This window comes from Perna viridis, chromosome 4 (genome assembly GCF_037379345.1).
Source record: "Perna viridis isolate PV_CMFRI_1.1 ecotype Kerala chromosome 4, ASM3737934v1, whole genome shotgun sequence".
NCBI lineage: Eukaryota > Metazoa > Mollusca > Bivalvia > Mytilida > Mytilidae > Perna > Perna viridis.
The window spans coordinates 24,860,150-24,881,815 of NC_142448.1; the positions used below are offsets into that span (position 1 = coordinate 24,860,150).

The window sequence follows — 21,666 nt, forward strand, 5'->3', positions numbered from 1 at the left end:
CTCGAAAACATCCCATTATGATAATGATGAATTTGAATTAAAAACCATTTATCTAAAATTCAAATGTATATCCGTTTAACTTGTTTTATATGTTGTCGTCAACACGGTCATCTAACGAAATAAATATCATTTTTCGTTTTCCCTTAATTTAATATTATATTGCTATAATCAAACACAATGAACTGTATTGTGGGTTATTGTGAAAGTATTCTTAAAAATGAATTCTAAAAATATTCTTTTCGATAACATATGTTATGCGTTAGGTTTTCCCGGATTTTGATGCTTGAGATTGATCAAAACATAATTCACAAACATAAATAGCGTTCTTTGTCCATCGTATTTTAAACGCCAGTGAAGCTACTTAGCAAGTTATGTTAGACACATTGAAGACTAACCGTTTACAAAATAATTTTTTCAGTGAACGGAAAGGTTACAGATTTTGTCTACAATGGATACAAGAAATGCTTCTTTAAAACAAATAATTGTCATCTTTGTTTTATCTGGTAAGTACAATTTTTCGATATTTTAAGGTGCATGTTTTGTCATAAGACAAAAAATTAAAAGTTGATAAAGCAAACTCATGACGGTCCAATTTTGTAAAGTTTAGAATCATGGTCGAAGTTTTAAAATTACTTTAAAACTTTCAAGAATGATATTTAAGATGACAAAGTACCCGTACCGTTACTTTTTCCATGTCGTATTATCTATGGGTGATAACCTACTTTTCTAACGGCTAAACATTCAAATAGTCTGACCATCGTGTTTTCTTGGACATTTTATTGTCTATACATACATCACAAGATACGACAGACCAACATATAAGCATTTTAACACAGTATTTGATGGTAATATTAACCAGATTTGTCAATATTTGTACTAACAATAATATAGCATGAACACTTTAAAATGAAGTTGATACCACATCTGAACAACGCCATTGACATGAGAAGTAAATCTGAATTTAGCTTTACTTGTACACCATAAAGCCTTTGTTTAATTTTTTTTTTTTTAATTTTATTTGTTTCATGTTAAATTAAAGGTGAATAAATTTAGTCATTTATCTAAAAATTAAACATTACCGAAATCGTATACTCAATCAAGAACAGAAAAACAAAATTAAACATACTTTCAGGATCAACAGATGTACTTCGAATGTAAACATACATTTTAGTAAGCTTTGAAAAGCCCCGACAAAAAGGTAATACAATCCATAGTAATAGAACAGTGACACTTATTCCAAATAAGCGAAAACTTCACAAAAATATATTAATGACGAACATCTCCTGACCCTGGACAGCGGCAAGTCCGTGTTGTGGTTAAACGAGTTTCACAAGGCCTTAACTATCCCCAGCAAGTAATTTCAAGTCACAAATAAACTTTAACAACAAACAAACAAACGTTAAACTTCTCTCAATGATACAATGTTCTCCATGAAATACCTCAACATATGCTATATACAATGTAAACAAAACGCTATGTTTACTATAAGAACGCTTGCAAGTACTAAATTCTAGCTGAAATCATGTGAAAGAGTAATTAAGGTAACCAATTCAAGGTTATAGCGGTAATCAAAAGAATGCAATCCGGGGACGAAGACCAAACATGGAAAACAGACATACACAACAAAGAACATAAAGTAACTAAAAGTATACATACAAAGTAACAAATGCAAATGAGCAACTCGGACTCCACTAAAAAGGGGGTGCACCGGTAAAGTAAGCGGAATAATGATAATACCATCAAAACTATCAACAGAAGACAAAAAAATGCTCACTACGATTCCTGCGGACTAGATTTGATGTAGGAACGTCAAGTACTTAAAAGACAAGCTTAGCTTAGAGGTTACAGACCACCAATTCAACCAATGAGCATTTGGAACGTACGCAAAAATAGTCCTACGCAGAAATTCCCCCTGTTCCTCATAGTGCTGTGAAAAAAGTTCTCATCTTATTTAAAAAATGTAAACAGTTTCTGAAAGGAAAAACATTTCTGTACATTTTATAGGTGCATTTTGCTTCTTGTGATGTGAAGCCTAATCTCCATAATGATTTTAAAATATACCCCTATCTTATGAAAACACTGGGATTTCCCATGCTATTTATAGACCCTTCACTTCCGGTGACAAGTACTGCACTGCAAGTCTGCTAACCCCACATGCCATTCTGAGGATTGTGCGCTGACATTTGTAGAATCATGCTGATATATAGTCCTCTGCAGGTTAAAGTTAAGGTAAAGTCCAGAGAAGCCATTGAATATTGTGAAATTAGCATAGAAGCCTATGGAAAGTGGAATTAGTGGTTTTTAGCCTAGATGTAGTGTAAAAATCAGTTAGTTTTACGTAGGCATGAAATTAGGGGTCAAATTTTTCTTTTTGTGAAAACAAGGTTCAAAGAATAGACAATAATTTATAAATCGTATCCATTACGAATGGATCTTTATTGGACCTCCAGGTTTTGTTTGATAGTTTGTGCTTTCTTGACTATATGCACGTAAAACTAGGTGAGGAACACCATTTTTGATACGATTTTGCAAGTATCTTTATATTTTTGTATCAAAGTTTTGTATTGATGAAAAAAATATTTTAAAAATTTTTGATATTAATACTCCTGGTGCAAACGCTTTTCTATGAGGAATTAGTTGTGTTCATTTTTATTCAAATACGAGCAAACGAACCACTTGTGAAATGTAAATACTTCAGGATGGTGATGATGGAATATCTAGGAAAAGAAAAGGATAATAGGAAAACCAAAACATCTCTTTTGTCGCATTTCCTTATATGAAAGCTGCCATTTTCTAGTCTAATATCTAAATCAAGAAAAAGGTGTAACAGAACTTAAATTATTAGACCTGATCTACTTAAATTCTATTTGGTTTAATAGAGTATATATTTTTTTAGAAATTCAGATTATTTACGGCTAAGATATCATCAAGATATCTACGAGTATTATTAAATTCACGCAGGAGATCATGTTTTGTAGGCTCTTTTAAATTTAGCCATGAACCGTGATTCATAACAAAAGAGAACCAAATCGCCCAAGAGAGGAGCACAGTTAGCCATCGATTGAATACCACAATTATGTATCAATTTAGTATTACCAAATCGAATTTTGACATTGCCAATTATCTAAATATGTCCAATTAACGTAAATCCCGTCTTAGATTTAAAGTACATTGCAGTCATTACAAGAAATGAATTGAGAGCACGATCTATCAAAGGACAATTTAATCAAATGACGCTTCGGTATTTTAATGCCGATTTCAATTAAATCATGTGGGAGTGTTCCTTCATAATAGAAAAGTCATAACTGTAAAAAGAATCCTGAAAGTTACGAGATCGATATTGTACCTCAAAGAAATTTTGACAGGACGCTTACCGTACCGGTGCACCTGATCCATGCTCCCAGTTTTTAGCGGAGTCCGAGTTGCTCATTTGCTTTTGTTACTAATTATGTATGATTTTAGTTACTTTATGTCCTTTGTTGTGTATGTCGGTTTTTCATGTCCGGTCTTTGTCATTGGATTACATTCTTTTGAATACCGCTATAACCTTGGTTCCCTTCATTACTCTTTCAACAAAATAGTTTACACCAATATTTCTTACATTTATTGCAATATTTAATAACAACGTTTTCAATAGTGGTTAAAGAAGAGGTTAATAATTAAGAAATGCTAAAACCATTTACTAGAGGTCTAGTTTGGCCCTGTCCATCTTGATATACAATAGTTTGAACAATTCCTTCTCCAATACTTTAGGTAAAAAATACCACGACAAATTACAGGCAGACGTCATAGGATGTGTATCCATCGATAACGACACGATCTCACTGTCAGTGTTCACAACAAACAAAATCAACTCACACATAACGGAAAAACGGTCCGTTAATATTAAACCGTCCAACAAAAGTTTGGTTTTAATATATCTGTTGAAAAGTGTTTACGTTCATATAAACCCAGGCCCACCAAAACGGCAACCGAAATTCCATGCACAATCTGCGCTAAAGGCGTAATTGCTACAAGCAAAGCTATGGTTTCCAGTAGTTGTTAGAAAAAGACTCATATCAAATTTACATCAGATATAGCCGAACAAATGTACCAGAACAACCAAAATGGTCAAATATTCAATATTTGTGCAATTATTGTATTTAGCAAGATCTACCTCAAGTGAACAACAATGAACATACATATGATATTACCAAGAATAGCAATAACACGGAAACCACTAAAATAAACAGGTATGACTGTGATAATAGCATGATTTATGAAATCACAAAATGTAAAGTACTTTGTTTTTTTTTTCAACATTAATGCTAGATCGCTACTACCTAAAATGTCAAAATTAAGAATTTTAGCCAGCAATGCTAGAGCAGCTGTGATTGCAATTTCTGAAAAGTGGTTAGATGCTACTGTCACTAATGTTGAAATACAAATGGACCTATACTCCATATTACGAAAAGACAGAGACAATTACGGAGATAGAGTCTGCATTTATACAAACAATAAACATGCCTATAATACCAGAAATGACTTACAATTGGGAAAGAACTTGGAACCATCTGGATTGATTTTTTGCTTCCAAAATCAAAGCCTATTCTAATTGGAAATGTTTATAGACTCCCAGACATGACAAACTTTATTGATAGATTTGGAAAAAAAAGTAATTTCTCAACTAAAATCTGACATAGAAACCTATATTTTGGGAGATTTTAATATGTGTACGAAAAACAAATCTAGATCCTGATGTAAATCACTCACAAGTATGGTGAAATTGTTTGGTTTTGAGCAGCTTATAGACGAGCCTACAAGAATCACTGAAAACAGTTCCTCTATTATTGATCTTATTATCTTTAATAAACCAGAAAATATTTTGAAATCTGGGTCAGTATGTATTGGTATAAATGACCATAACATAATTGATTGTGACAGGAAAATAAAGACAACGCCAGTAGGCAAACATAAAATCATTAAAATCCGATTAATGAAAAACCATTTTTCAAATTTCTTGGTAGATGAATTTAAAAAATGTAGATTGGGCAAACTGTATTGAGGGTCAATCAGTAGACGATTGTTGAAATAGTTTAAGGGTGTTATTCACTGGTGTCTTAGATATTGTATCAACATTAAAAGAGATCAGGGTAAAAAAAACTGAACCCTGGATGACAAATGAAATTGTAAATCTGATTAAAGAAAGAGATCATCTTTTTAAACAATACAAACAGTTTTCTTGATCTGAAGATTACAAACTGTTTTGTCAAAAAAGGAATAACGTTCAAAGAGAGGTCAACAAAGCAAAATCTAATTATTTTTCAGACAAAATTGAAGAAAATAAAGATGACCAAAAAAAATTATGGAAACAATTAAAAGACTTAGGATATAAAGTATAGTCTAGTATTGTTCTTAAAATAGAAATCGATCTTTTCAAGACTCGAAACCAATTGCAGACTCCATTGATAATTTTTTCACTACTTGGCTTCAGAACTTGTTAAGAAGTTTGCTAAAGCCAAAGGTTTATATAGTGTCATCTCTCAATAATTTTTAGAATTTTTATAAAAGGCGAAATCCAAATAACAAAAAAATAGTTTTACAACCAGTGTCGTTTTTAAAGAAATTTCATCTTTAAACGCCTCAAAAAGCACAGGATTAGACGAAATCCTTCCAAGATTTATACGGGATGGTGTTAAAGTTTTAAAGTATCTTGATTGATAATAAATTATCAGTGCATTTAGGTAAAACCGAATGTATGCTATTTGGTTCCAAATGAAAAATCAAGCAAATCTCAATTTTTCTGCTAAATGTTATGATCATGAAATTAAAGCTACACATGTTGTCAAATATCTCGGAGTTCATATTGATAGTAATTTGAACTTTGAAAAAATAGTGTCAAATATTGTTTCTTAAGTCAATGGAAGACTGAAATTTTTATATAGATATGCTAAATGTCTGGAATCCAGATCGAGAATAACACCGTCAACGTCTTTGATACAATGCTATTTTGATTATTCATGTGCCTCTTGGTATAGTAGTTTAGGGGCGGGATTAGCAAAAGTCAATTGAAAATCTTGCAAAACAAAGTTGTTAGGTTTATTCTCGGCCTTGGACCCAGAACAAGCGTAAATTTTGAAAATTGGACAGTTTCAATATGCTGTTGGTGCCAGATAGAGTGCGCCAACTTAGAATTAACCATGTTTTTAATATTTACCATGGCACTGCACCTGAATATTTGTGTGAAAATTTCAAAATGAATAACAAAATACAAGGGGTTCTTCAAATCTAAATTATAGTATACCTAATTGTAAATTATGTAGTAAAGATAGTTTCACATATCATGCTATACAAAGTACCACTTACTGTTAAAAATATCACAAACAAAAATTATTTCAAAACTGAAGTTAAACTCTTTATAAAGGAAGAAGCCAAAAGTAGAGAAGAAAATGAATTTATTTATTTTTAACTACAAAACGTCACCTTTTAATATAATAAATTGTATTTACATAAAATGTTAATATTTTAGCAAATGTGAAATGCTTCATGAGTAGATTCAAGTATTCTTCGTGTATTCTTTTTTTTTTAAGGACCCCACTGGAAATAAGCCTTTTTTCATAAGTATGGCTTTATGGGTTTTCCATGACAAGTGTCAAGGTTACATATAAATGTCAATTTTTATTCATGTAATGTCTTTGTCTGTGTACGTTTACGTCTATGTGTATATGTATACTGTAATTATGATGTATTACATGTGCTTGACGTGTCTACATAAATATAAATATAAATAAATAAGTAGAATTTAAAGAAAAGAAATGATTTCAACGGTTTTTATTTTGGAAATTGTTGGTTTCCATAAATACGTTGGGATGGTCATGTGATCGGTGCAATTACATAAAAAGCAATCCGTTTACGATGTATTTTAGTTATTTTAGTCGAAGTAATGAATTGGAAGCACTCAAATCACTTATTTCGTTACGAAGTATTTCTGTTGAATATTTACGTCATATGATGACTACAAAATCAACCGTTTTGTCCATTGGAACAAAAACATTTTATTCTCCATGTCCTTTTACTTTTTTTTATTTATCCTTATTCTAGAAATTGAAAATTAGGTGTCGAATGGTATACAGTAGTAATAACATACTTTAAATAAGTAAAATTTTATGCACATTTTACACATGTATTGTTGTGTTTCAAATGCAATAGCCACATGGACATTAATGTAACACACAAAGACATTTAGAAATATTTATTTTATGTTTTCAGTTTTCATCACCACTGATATAAATGGTGAATATATTTGTCAATCAAACGAAAGAAGTGAAGGTTAGTTTTTTTTTAATTAAATTTCATAATCTTTTCATTTTTTTTTTATATTTACTTTAATTTGTTCTTGTTTGTTTTTTTGTTTGTTTGTTTGTTTGTTTTGTTGTTGTTGTTGTTTTTGTTTTTTGCTGTTAAGCTTTCTGTTTATTATTTCAGCTTTTGTGGTGATTGTTTTTGCTTTGACATGGTTTTATCCTGCTTGATTAACATCTGTGATTTACTTATAATTTGCTTTCGTAGACGAAATAGAAATTTGCGTACTCAAATTATCGATATCATATAATATCGTTCAAAAGATATAAAAAGAATACCGAAAAACATAAAAGGACAACAATGTAGCTAGAAACAAAACTAAGCGAACAAGGAACATGTAAAATAAAACACAAATGACCTTCAGAGTCACCCCAAAATCAATGCACCGTATACAACACGATGAACAAGCCATTTCTCATGGTGTAAATAGATACTCTATCACGATCCACGATTTCAATATAACGACCAATCAAAAACCTTTTTTATCACTTAAATCTGTTAACAGATTATTGTTATAGAAGTCTAACTGTAATAAGTCTAGCTCAGTACAAAAAGTACGCGTAGGAACCCATCATATGGGTGGTGAAATGTGAACTGCTTATGCAGGTGCTGAAGGGATGTTTCCGCATATGAAAAAAAATACAAATATAACTGAAAAAATAGACATTGAACAAAAACTAAAACACTAATAAAATGAATTCCAACAAAATTATAAGACACATTCGGTGCTCAAAAAGGGTAAACACGTTCTATTTCTCTAAAATACCTGTGTCATTGCAAAAGAATGAAATCCGTTGAGAAACTACCTAAAATCATGTTACTCCCTAACACATTCTGTCAAGGTTGAGTAACAAAGAGGTGCCAGTACTAACACTGGTGCAACTCAATAAGCGATTCACACCTGGGTGATACCATTTAACAAAAACTCATGATATAAATAAAATGGAAATGATGGAAAATCATCTAAATAGTCAAATCATATGTAAAAAGTTAAACAAAACATCTGAAAAAATAAAAATTTTATGTAAAATAACTTCATTTTGTTTTCATACAGGTAGATACTTTTATGAGATTATTTTCCCACAAGTTATCAGTTTGGTGAGGTAGAAACATGCGCATGACATATCGATCTTTAAAACCTTACAAATAAGTACGTTACTTTTAAAGATCTTTTTGAGACAATCAGTACAAGACTATTTTCTGAATATAATAGCATTAAAACCTATGATTTTTCAACACTGTATACTTCTACTCCGCATATTCAGTTAAAATACCGACTTAAACACATTATACATCGTTGTTTTTCCAAAAAAAAGATGGTACACATAGATACAAATATATAGTTCTTGGTAGAGATTCCTCATACATTGTAAGAAATAATTCCAAATCATCTTCCAAATATACAGAGGAAGATGTTTACAAAATGCTGGAATTTTTAATCGACAACGTGTTTGTCCAGTGTGGTGAACGTGTTTTTCAACAAACAGTCGGCATTCCAATGAGAACAAATTGTGCTCCTTTACTTGCTGACCTATTCCTTCACTCTTATGAGGCTGACTTTATAGCTGATCTGATCAGAAAGAAAGAATGTCGTTTGGCTACATCCTTCAATCTCAGTTTCCGCTATAAATATGACGTATTATCTTTAAACAATCCTAATTTCGGGGATTTGATACATCGCATCTACCCAAAAGAACTTGAAATAAAGGATACTACAGACACTGTGAAGTCAGCCTCATATCTTGACCTAATCTTAGAAATCGATGATAAAGGAAAACTATTGACCAAACTTTACGACAAACGTGATGACTTTTCATTCAGAATTGTCAACTTTCCTTTCATCTGTGGCAACATCCCTTCGGCTCCTGCGTATGGAGTGTTCATATCACAACTCATACGTTATACCAGAGCTTGCCGAAACTACGCAGACTCTTTGTATCGCGCTAGAACTCTAACAAATAGGCTTCTGGAACAGGGTTATGTTGCTACAAGATTGAAGTCATCACTACAGAAGTTTTATGGTCGTCATCATGAACTCGTGGATCGTTATGGTGTATCCATCAGCACCATGAAAACTGATTTATTCAACTCATAGTTTTCCTTTCCTCGTTTGTCTACCCCGGACATGACATTTTATGAGCAACTCGGCGGATGTTTCTAGAAAGGCAGAGGATGCTTACCCTACCGGTGCACCTGGTCCATGCTCCCAGTTTTTAGTGGAGTCCGAGTTGCTCATTTACTTTTGTTACTTTGTATGTATGATTTTAGTTACTTTATGTTATTTGTTGTGTATGTCTGTTTTCCATGTCTAGTCTTTGTCCCTGGATTACATTCTTTTGATTACGCTAAAATCTTGGTTCCCTTGATTACTCTTTTATAAAATATGGATAGTTTTTAAGCAGTAACTTCCATTCTAATAACATCTACATGTTTTAACAATACTACATGTTTACGACTCAACGTAGTTGAGAGGACAAATTGCAAAAATTGTTCACATATAAAAAATCTAATGATACCGTTATTTCGACCTAAAATATATTTGGATGAATTTTAAGACTTTTTACCTTTCAATTTTTGTATATTTTGCAAACAATAATAAAAATATTCTAAGTGTTATCATTTTTCACACAGTTGTGTGCCAAAAAGAACGACTGAATATCAATTGTACACTAGAGGCAGGAAATAGGAGATCAGCAGTACATTTCATCAAATCAAACTTTGGTCGTAAAGGTTCTTCTCATTGTACACAGTGGTTTGGTTTTGAAACCTTCGATTGTGACGACCAGGAAGAATCACTTCGCATATTAAACAAACATTGTGGCGGCAAATCACTTTGTAACTTGAAAGTAACTAAGGATCTCTTTGGAAACCGATGTTTAACAATCACTAAATATTTGGATGTTTCTTATTGCTGCGTTTCAATCAATTACAATGGTAAGAACTTAAGTATTTTTAAGCTTTAAAAATCATTCAAATTGATTAATGTTCCCTAACCAAGAAATATTTTACTTTTGATCTAGCATGGTAATGCGATAACATAATCAAAATGCCACAAAAATATACAATGTGTTAAATTTCTTAAAATCTAAAATCGTAAGTATTATCATTTTATTATTTCGTGTATGTTGGATTCGAATTTACAAGACAACACTTTCCCTGGCAGACAGTACTGTAAAAGGCAACTTGTATATGAAAATTTATAGCACACGGACGATTTGTTTTCAAATACAAAATAAACTTAATAAATAAAACTCATATTCAGTCTTCGATTCGGGTAATGTTACCGTATTTCTAAATCTATGTAAAGCATTTATCAAGGCAAATAAAAAAAGATAAGGGAACAGTTTTTATCATTTACCGATTTCAGTACAACTGATGCAATTCCAGTGGAACCCTTGTCTGTTGTAGTTCCAGTCATTGAAAGTACTGTCGACAATGGGATAAATTACTTTTCGACACAATTATCTTCAGTTATATTCAATTATTGATTGAATACCATATAGAATAATTTTAGAAGATCTTGTTAACGCATTGCCTTATCTTTATGGCCTTACAAATTTCAATATGTGTGAGCCAAAAGTGTTAAGAAGGGGGGGTCGTTGAAACCAAATACATCATACTCCTGTAAGTGAGCTCTTAATTGCTTGATTTTGAGTACTGTTTTTCACGTATGTGTTCTTTTGGCAACGTACACGTAGAATGCCGTCATTCTTGTGGTACTACTTGAGTTTATGTTTACGTCTGCTCGATTTATTTACCTTTAATATGTATTATATGTACTTCTGAATCAAATTTTTATCACCTGAGACTTTTTCACGCTTTTGAAACTATTGATTAGGAGCCTGTTGGCGACGCATTCGCATAAATGCTTATTTCCTTTCATAGCTTACTTTAAGGTGTGTATACATTTATTGTAGACCTGTTTGTGCTCCTCATTGTATGAAATAACTTTTTTATAAAGGTGATACGATGGTGCATTTGTGGCGTTTCACCGTATTTGTTCTTTTTTCTAGTTTTGATAGTGACTCGATACTCATATGTGTGCATGAAAGGTATCAAGAAAAGTGTTAAACTTTTTTTTAGGCCGGGGGTTGCAGGGGTTGTCGTTCTTTCGTCTATAATATTGTGAGAAAGTTTGTTATTGTGGAACTGAACTCTTACTATAATACCTTTCATATGGAAATTTAAACTGAATTTTCTTTTATAAAGAGTAAAAGTGGATCTATATAGCTTCACACGTCACAGGGTTTATACATCAACACACGACACGCCAGGCATTATATTAAAACTTTATGTAGCAATAGCGGTTGTCATAGTGAGTGATCTCTCAATTATTGCGTTGAATATGTATCACGGTATCTCTTGACTATATCAGTTTTCACACTGACTGCGCAAGTTTCAAGCTGCACGTAACAAATCGGGATTGTCTTTAACAGTGACAAAGAATGTATGAATGATCGGTTTTTTTCCCCCGACATTTCAGATAAAACATCACAATCAGAACTTGTATATTTAATAAGCGAAGAAAAACCGTTTGTTACTAGTATAAGAGATGCTTTACTTTGAGGACAATAGTGTTATGTGTATTTGTGCCATTGAAATGTTGAAATAAAACTGTATCGTTTGCAATTTTTAGGGAAAAGCTTGTTATCTTGATATGCTGGAAAAAAAACATCGTATCTCCAAAGTTGCGTAAATTCAAACCTTCTTGTTTGTTTGATTTTTTGCATTTTTGTATTTAGTGTTACTGAAGACGACACTATATATTTCGCAAAAAGATGTGCCTTTAGTTTCAACCATAGGTATGTACCAATACCATGTCACATTTTGGTTATGTTATGTTTGGTTATAAACTACTCCTTATTTTTATTTAGTACCAATATATTAGTCTTATTTATTATATTATTATATTTGTTTATTAATTCTACTACATCTATTGTTTGAAAACAAGTAATACTGTAATTGTACTTTTACGCGATTTTCAATTTTTCAAACTTTAATTGATTTCATGGTTTTCTTACGTGTTCTCTTTTTTCTGATACCTTCTCAAATCACATTTCTTTTGAATTTTACAGTGTGTTTATTTCGGGGATTCATATCTCTATCACCTTTGGACCTCTGGTGGTTTCATTTCTTTTACCTGATACGTATGACGATACATCATAGATTTGAATACAGCTACATATGCTAAATTTATGTGTTTTAACTACTTTAGGATTTAACTTGTTTTTCATAAATTCATGAAATAGGACGATTCACTCATAATACAAAGCTTCCAATTGTTACATACAATTTATGCATAAAATATAAACTATTGTGAACGCTGTCAATGTGGAGACAGTAGAAGATATACAACCAATCAAAATAAATGAAAAAAAAGCATATGCAAATAAGGATGGAATTATATATAATACCACTCAACAATATTAATTATTATACTTATCTTTATACTTATTTCTTTAACCATTTTATTTACAAGGGAGTTTTTTTTTTAGATATCTATGACAATAATATATATTGTTGTAATTAGGTATAACCGTCGGAGTTGTAATCGTAGTGATGTGTAGTTTGATTGTTGTTGGAGTATTAAGATGTAAAAGGTAGGTATTCCGTGCATTACCATACTCGTAATGACTTTAAAAATTATTCTCCCATTCTAAGCCGATGAGTAAATATGCACGTGACTTTTTAAACATCGGATGGTGATTAAATTTCTGCGAGAGCCTTCCCGCCATTTTACATTTCCGAGTTTCCTACAGATTTTGTGGAAGAAACAAATTATCCTCCAATTCTCAACGTGATTACCAGATTTTTTCACTTGAGCTTAAGCGAGTATGTAAATCTAGAATTGTGCCATCGAGAGTGGAGATACAGTGTAATCTTCTCAAGACTGAAGGACAATATAACGAGAATAGGTATTGTGAATATGTCGAAGAGACACACAATTGCAGAGTAACAATATCGGTTTGTTAGAAGAAAATTTTATTCTGCATTTATCTTTTGCTTTCATGATACATTATACAGATTTTTCTACATCCCATCCAAATAAAAGTGATACTACCATGTTGCTTATATTAAGCTCAAATATTAAGATAACAATTTTGTCAAATGTTTAATTCGACATTTTATGAAACATTTATAGTTTATATTAGTACTTCATTATCTACTATTAGGCAAAAAATGATCCGTAACAACACTCAAAGACTTAGACTTACAGAACATACGGAAGACTATATATATACATGTAATGGGCAACAAAACATGGTTTTACTCGAAAGAAACAGAACAAATGTACCATTCCAAACAATCGGATTGACTCAACATCGAAACCAAAGTCACTCAAGTTTAAGCAATCACTATGAGGAGGTTGAAATTGGTGATGAAATAGTTAGATATCATAAAGACAACACACTGTGCAAGCATGGACAAAATCATGCATCAACCAGTAGTGAGGATAAACTCAACGGATTGTATTTTGTACTTGAAAAAACGTCAAAGGATTACAAGATGGCAAAACCATTAGATGACAACGAAATTACCTACTTCATGTCTGATACTGAATATGCAATATCAGGGAAAACCTATCATAGAAGAAATGATACAGCCGAAGACGGCCATTCTGTCGTAGCTAATATGTATGATTCCCCACTTCAGAAGAATAAGGTGAACTCTGACCCTGATCTAATCAGTCAAATCACAGAATAAGCACATGAGTGTAAAAACAGTGCCTATATATTCTAAGACTTTGTGATGAGGTTGCTCCTGGAATCACCTGTATTGCATACTGTAATTTAAAATACTAATATGAGTAGAACTGTATATATATAATGTCAAATTTTATATATCGATATGCTTTGATTATTCGAGTTTATAAACAATCTAAAATACAACTTCATGTAAATATGTAAATAGTTGTATTAAAAGTTATATTTCTTTTACAATCTGAGCATCCTTTAAAACAATACTTTGAGGGACAATAAACAAATAAAATAACACTTAGGTAATATTACTCACACCAGTCCATGTCTTAATACATCTGTACTAATGTTTCTTCATTTCATTTGGATGTTTTTTTTTATTCTTCCACAATATTTTATTGTACTACATCTGTACAAAGACTTTTCATTGCAACTAAGTTAAGATATCTACCCAGATTAGGAAGAAACTAGAAGCTCCAGAGAGCCTGAGTCGCTCCCCTGGTCCAAAAATTTCTTTTATGTTTGAAAAGCAGGACTGTTGATCTGATAAGAAGCATTTAATTAAAAGAGAGCACATTAGTTATCCAGCCAGTTTTCATATTAAAAAATCTCCAGAAGACTCATTTTTTTAGTCTTCAAGGGCAAATGCCCAACATCGATAAACATATCTTTGTAAAAATTTAGACATAATTTGATCAATAGTAAGTTATTTTTACAAATCCTCAATTTTTAGTTATGCTGGCTATGTTTTTCGACAGAAAAAAATCAACTCACAGATTGTTAAGGATTGCCTAAATAAACATTCATACCATGTTTGGTCACAATTCATCCTATTAGTAGGCAAAAATTTTCAAAGTTTGTAATGTAAAAGGTTGAAACAAATGGTCTAATGGCCAGGTGACCTAAAAAATGGAGGTTCTTATAAACATCTTTTTTTTTCGTCAAGTAACAGAATGTTAAATGCATTAACAACAAATGAATTATTTTATATAAATAAAATATTTTACAAAACCAAAATTGGAAATAGAATAACAAGGTTATGAGGTGTCAAAAATTGGGATTATTTAAAGTTGTAAATTGTCCAATTAGTTATTTATTTACCAACCAATCTGACACATAATGAAATGCAAATGACACCACTCTCCTATATCACGAATGAAGTCAACTTTAGTGTTTCGTTGCATGTGTTTCTGCAGAAAAAAACTGGAGACTCTTAATCGGTAACCTGGCAAAAATTAGTCTTTGTAGCTTTCTAAAGCTGGACTCTTGCCCTTACCGTACTTTTGTCACAAGATTCATGCAATCATTACAGAGCTTCTTAGTTATCCAGCGCTTTTCATATTATAAATAAATAAATCTCTAATCTTTATATTTTTCCCTTCAAGGGCAATAACTCCAATATTGAGCAACAGCATAGGTCGGTCTCACCCTGCATATTAATTTCCCCACTCGAAAAATAGACTACACTCTTTCGTATTCATGTTATATCAACAAGTCGTCAATTGTTATTCGTTGTGACCATGTTTTCGACAGATAAAAAAGTGTTAAGGATACGAACAATGCAATGTTTGATTACAGTTCATCCTACAAGTCGTCTCAGAAGAGATTTTTAATGAATATCCATATCAGGACCCATAACTCATTCATTTGTTCATGAATCATTCTGAAAATTTCGAACATGTAAGTAATCGTATCATGCTGAACGATTTTAATCTCTGCCAGATTTTTTCTTCAATTTGACCCCTACGGTTTATTTTTAGAAAAGGTGGTAATATTTTTCATAAGATCAAAAATCCACACGCATGGATTGTTAAACATATTCTACCTAATATTCATGCAAAATTTTGTTTTAAGCCATCCAATAGTTTCAGAGGAGAAGATTTTCAAAGATTGAAATGTAAAATTCGTGGGAAAATTCCATTTCAGAACCCATTACTCATTCTTTCGTGAACGCAAAAAACATCTCAAGCATTCGATAAAGTGAAAGAATTGCTACATCAAACGAAATAGGAAGTTTAAATAATACAGCACTCAAAATCGCTTACGCAAATTCTGTATAAAGCCATTCCTTTGAAATAAATTCACTCATTTGGAGTCTAGATGATTGGGAAAAATTTAGTTGGACGAACGGACGATCGATATGACGGACAAACTGATTCCAATATACCACCCATTCGTTAAGGGAGTAAAATCTGCACTTTTACGTGTTATGATATTAAAGGATTACTTTTTTCAGTCATTGCCCGCTTTTAGTTTCTCAGTAGGTAAAGCTCCCAAACTCTGATGGGATTACATTTTAGGACATAATCTCTTTTAAGTTCGAACTGTTCAAATTTGGTAACAAAAACTGACAAAGGGTATATTGTAAAATTGGTCGTGATTCTATTACCAATGCAACATTCGATTATTCGTGATTTGACTTAAATCCCTACTTCATATCACAACATCGAGTTTCATATTGTCACACTGGCTAGCGTTGCTTTCATTTTATTTTCAAGTGGCACAGAGTTGCGTATGTACCATCATGTAATTTGAAAAGTGATCAGAGTTTGTAAACAATGTGTTGGTATGAAACAAAGATGAAGGCTATATAATGTAGTTATATATTTGATTTACTTTAAAAGCAATATGTATCGTATTGGCGATAGTGGCTTCACCAAACGGATAATCTCATAATAAATAAAAAGGAAGACAACTCTGATTCGAGATTAGAATGTTAGTGTAATTTGCCTTTTTTTATCGGTAACACTTATTTTGTATACAAAATTAATGGACTAAGAAAGCAGTTTAAGTGTCCTATTATAATTTTGAATTTACATTTAAGCACATTCAAGTGTTGTCTAAACCATAATACTACTTAATAATACACATGAAGTTATATTCTGCCGGTAATTGGAAAGATTGAGTAGTAAGATAGTAAGTGACGATTACTCTTAATGTAGAGATTGACAGAAATACACTTTGTGAATATCGAAAGCATGTTCAATTTTCCTCTACTTGCTGACACATTCCTTCACTCTTATGAGACTGACTTTATAGCTGATCTGATCCAAATGAAGGAAAATCGTTTAGCCAGATCTTTTGATCTCAGTATCCGATATATAGATGACGTAATATTGTTAAATAATCATAGTTTCGGGGATTTTATATATGTCGCAACTTAACCAAAAAATTCGGGATAAAGGATATAACAGACACTGCGAAGTCAGCCTCATATCGTGACCTCCACTTAGAGATCGATAGAAAAGGAAAACTATTGAACAAATTGTACACAAGTTGTGTTTTCTTTCTTTCTTTTTTTGTGGCAACAGCACTTCATTAATTGCATATGAGATTTTAACAATTCATACTTGATGCTAGAGCTTGCTGTAAACTCGTTGATCGTTACGGTGCACCATGAAAACCGCTTTGTCCAAAGTGTCATATTTTTCCTTTTCTTTACCTCTGACTTGACATTTCATGAATAAGTCGTTAAGTGTTTCTAGAAAATCATAGGACTCTAATCCTACCATGCACCTGTTTCATGCTCCCAGCATTTAGTGGAGTCCAAGTTGCTCATTTACATTTGATATTTGTACTTTGCTATTTATGTTTTTTGTCGTGTGTGTCCTTTCCCTTTCCGTGTCTTTATATTGCGTTCTTTTGATTTACGCTCAAATATTGGTTTTCTTGATAACTATTCGTGTCTTCTGTCTGATCTTGCTAAACATGATGAAGGAATGAGTGGACTTCAAACTTGGAGATTAACAGGCTATGTCTTGTAAAAGTAAATCGTGCACTGCTAAAATTTTAAGACCACGGATTATCTTAGAACAATCTACCAAACAGAACTCTTTTCTACACATAACCATAATAGAATATAAAAAGAGAATCGACAATCTTGATAGAGAAAATATTTGTAAGCGATAAAGTAAGATCGCAAATATCATCAGGAGCTCATACGAAGGACTAAACTGTAGAATAGAGTCATTCAATGTCATACATGTAACTGTCCGACAAGGCTGTCTTCCTTCACTGTTTGTTTTCTTAGCAAATTTACCACAAAACAGTAACCAGGGGAAAGCCTTGACACAGCTTAAAATCTAAGATCAACAAAATAGACAAAATATCGATCGGGTAAATTCGAATGTTGATTGGGCGAAAATCACAGTTGTCTGGATCAACAGACCATATCTAACAAATTCGACTTGAAGAAGAACACATATAGAACATTGTAAGAGTAATCAAGGAAACCAAGGTTATAGCGGTAATCAAACGAATGTAATCTAGGGACAAAGACCAGACATGGAAAACACAACAAAGAACATAAAGTAACTAAAATCAAAAATACAAAGTAACAAAAGTAAATGAGCAACTAAAAACTGGGAGCATGGACATTGTAAGAGTAATTAAGGAAACCAAGGTTATAGCGGTAATCAAACGAATGTAATCCAGGGACAAAGACCAGACATGAAAAACACAACAAAGAACATAAAGTAACTAAAATCAAAAATACAAAGTAACAAAAGTAAATGAGCAACTAAAAACTGGGAGCATGGACCAGGTGCACCGGTCGGGTAAGCGTTCTCCGCTTTTCTAGAAAAGCATTGTAAATCAAAAGAATGCAATATAAAGACACGGAAAGGGAAAAACGTCATGTCCTAGGAAGCGAATTTAATCAGAAAGGAGGGACTGATTAAGGTGTGAAAGCAAAAATACAAAAAGCCAAAGCGCTTTCATTCCGCTCGAGAACATCTGAGTTCATATGATATCATTATGATTATGTCTTTTGTTAAATTCAATGCATTTTATCTATATCTATATATATTCAATCTATATCCGTTTAACTATGTATATTATTTTCCGCGTTTCGTTGAAAATATATAGTATTACATTAATATAATCAAACACAATGAATTGAAAACTGCATTGTGTTGTATTGTAAAAGTATTATTCATTCAAAAAAAACAAGCGTTCTTCTCCCGCTGTATTTTATACGCCGATTTAGCTAGTTAGTAACTTCTCTTAGACACATTGATGACTTACCACTTACAAAAGGTAATGCTTCAGTGAACGGAAATGCTTTATTGATACAATGGATACAAGGAATCTTTTTTAAAACAAATCTTGATTCTCTCGTTTTTATCTGGTAAGTACAATTTTTCAATAATATAAGATGCATGTTTTGCCATGAGACAAAAAAAAAACAAAAAGTTTTAAAATAAACTTTTTACGGTTCAATTTCGTAACATTTATAATCCTGATCGAAGATTAAACTACTATAAAACTTTAGAATGATATTCAAGATAACAAAGTACCCGTTAGTTTTATTTTTCCATGTCGTATTTTCTTAGGGTGATTATCTGCTTTTCCAATGGGAACATATTGTGCTCCTCTACTTGCTGACCTATTCCTCCACTATTATGAGGCTGACTTTACAGCTGATCTGATATGTAAGAAAGAATATCGTTTAGCTTGATCCATTTATCCTTTTATCTCAGTTTTCGGGGATTTGATACACCGCAGCTACCCCGCAGAACTTGCGATAAAAGATACTACAGAAACTGTACATGTGAATTCATTAAAAATTTATTTTATACTTTCAGTTCTCATCACTACTGATACAAATGGGGAATATATTTGTCAATCAAAAGTAAGGAATAAAGGTTGGTTTTGTTTTAAATTCCATAATCTTTTCATCTTTCATATTTCTTTCTTTCTTTTTTCTTTTCTTTTTTTTTTTTTGTCACTTTAATATGTTCTTCTTTGATTCTCTGTTTGTTATTATTTCGAAACCTCTTCTTACTCAAATTATCGATATCTTTCAATATTGTTTACAACATGTAATTGATATAAATAGAATACCGAAAATAAATAATGACAACAAGATAGCCAGAACAAAACGGACAAATGGCTTAAGAGTCCAAAACAAATCAATGCGTATTTTTTAGACTTCTGGTGTCAGTTTAAATAACTTATGTTTGTTTTAATGATGTAAATAATATGGAAATTGTGGAAAATAATCCAAACTAAATGTAGAAGATAACAAATCTCTTAAAATAATATTGTTTGATATGAAATTGTTTTCATGCAAGTAGTTACTTCTATTACTATTTTTCCGCAAGTTGTCAAACTAGGGAGGTAGTAAAATGTACATAAGATATCGATCTTCAATTTTTTAACAACTTTAAAAAATGAAGATTATTTTTAAGCAGTCACTTCCATCTAAATAACATCTATATATCTTTACAATCCATGTTTACAGGTAAACGGTCTGGAGATCAAATTCGATGTTGATATGACAAATTGCAAAAACTGTTCACGTTTAAAAAAATCTGATGATACTGAAATTTCGACAAGAAATATATTTGGAAAAATTTTAGGACATCTACTTTCAGTTTGTGTATACTTTTTAAACAAAATAAGATATATTTCTAAGAGTTGTCAATAGTAGATTTGCCATTTTATGCAGTTTTGTGCCAAAAAGAACGACTTAATATCAATTGTGAACGAGAAACTGGAGATAGGACATCAGTAGTACTTTTCATCAAATCAAACTTTGATCGCAAAGGTCATTTTCATTGTACACACTGGTTTGGTGTAGAACACTTCGATTGTGATGACATGGGAAAATCACTACGCATATTGAACAAACGTTGTGGCGGCCGACCACTGTGTTACTTGAAAGTAACTAAGGATCTCTTTGGAAACCCATGTTTAGGAATCACTAAATACTTGGATGTATCTTATTGTTGCACTTCAGTTAATTGTAAAGGTAAGTAATTGAGTTTAGCATGAAATTAAGAATGATTTTCTTTTTTAAGCTTTAAGAATCATGTAAATTGAATATTGCATTACACTTGTAAGACCAAGAAAACTTTACTTAGTTTTAGCATGGTAATACGACAGCAATATTCAAAATGCAATAATATTTGACCATTTTTTTTTATTTCTGAAAATCTCAAATGATTTCTACTATCTTTTTATTATTTCATGTATGTTGAATTCGTAATTACAAGACCACATCTGCCCTGGCTGGCGGTACTGTAACAAGCAACATATATAAAAATAATTATGGCACACAGACGATTTTATCAAATACAAAATAAACTTAATTAACGTCATATTCATTTGTCTTCGAATCGGGTAATCTTACCGTCTTGAAACATTTTTAAATCCATGTTAAACACATGTCAAGGCAAATAGAAAAAGAAAAGGGAACAATTTTTTATCATAAAAACAGCAACTGATGTTAGTACAATTGATGCAATTCAAGTGAAACCCTTCTCTGTTGTAGTTCCTGTAACTGAAAGTACTGAAGACACAGAGATAAATTACTATCCAACACAATTCTCTTCAGGTATATTCAAGTACTGATTGGCTACCATATTAAACATTTTGAGAACGCCTGTGTAAACGCATTGCTCAATCTCTATGGCCTTATAAATATGTGTGAGCCGGAATAGTTAAGGGGGTCAGTGGAAGCAAATACATCATAGTCCTGTAAGTGGCTGCGGTCATTCTAGCGGTACTACTTGAGTCTAGGTTTGGGTCTGCTCGATAGATATACCTTCAATACGTATAAAGTAGGTCTGTACCAAATGTTTGTCTCCTGAGACTTCTTAAAACTTTGGATTAGGAGCCACAT

The 21,666-nt window shown here is 31.9% G+C and overlaps 1 protein-coding gene across 3 annotated transcripts; it reads left to right on the plus strand.

The window, feature by feature from the left end:
- Positions 1–278: 278 nt before the first annotated feature.
- Positions 279–21,644, plus strand: LOC148619442 (L-rhamnose-binding lectin CSL3-like). 3 transcript variants are annotated; one of them, XM_088579322.1, is made up of 6 exons: positions 300–503; positions 7,249–7,308; positions 9,973–10,275; positions 19,625–19,684; positions 20,491–20,793; positions 21,316–21,644. In XM_088579322.1, exons 1-6 carry the CDS (start codon positions 449–451, stop codon positions 21,393–21,395), a joined length of 861 nt encoding a protein of 286 aa, XP_088435448.1. In that variant the 5' UTR covers positions 300–448; the 3' UTR covers positions 21,396–21,644. The 3 variants fall into 3 exon arrangements, with proteins under 3 accessions (XP_088435446.1, XP_088435448.1, XP_088435447.1); XM_088579320.1 differs by lacking the exons at positions 19,625–19,684; positions 20,491–20,793; positions 21,316–21,644 and adding exons at positions 12,872–12,941; positions 13,515–17,015 and having other exon boundaries at positions 279–503; XM_088579321.1 differs by lacking the exons at positions 7,249–7,308; positions 19,625–19,684; positions 20,491–20,793; positions 21,316–21,644 and adding exons at positions 12,872–12,941; positions 13,515–15,130.
- Positions 21,645–21,666: the final 22 nt, after the last annotated feature.

Excerpts from the sequence above, each read along its gene's own strand:
- LOC148619442 (XM_088579320.1), top strand. The coding sequence starts at position 449 with ATGGATACAAGAAATGCTTCTTTAAAACAAATAATTGTCATCTTTGTT. Across the intron at positions 504-7,248 it reads TGTCATCTTTGTTTTATCTG|TTTTCATCACCACTGATATA; the intron begins GTAAGTACAATT and ends TTATGTTTTCAG. Across the intron at positions 12,942-13,514 it reads GGAGTATTAAGATGTAAAAG|GCAAAAAATGATCCGTAACA; the intron begins GTAGGTATTCCG and ends ATCTACTATTAG.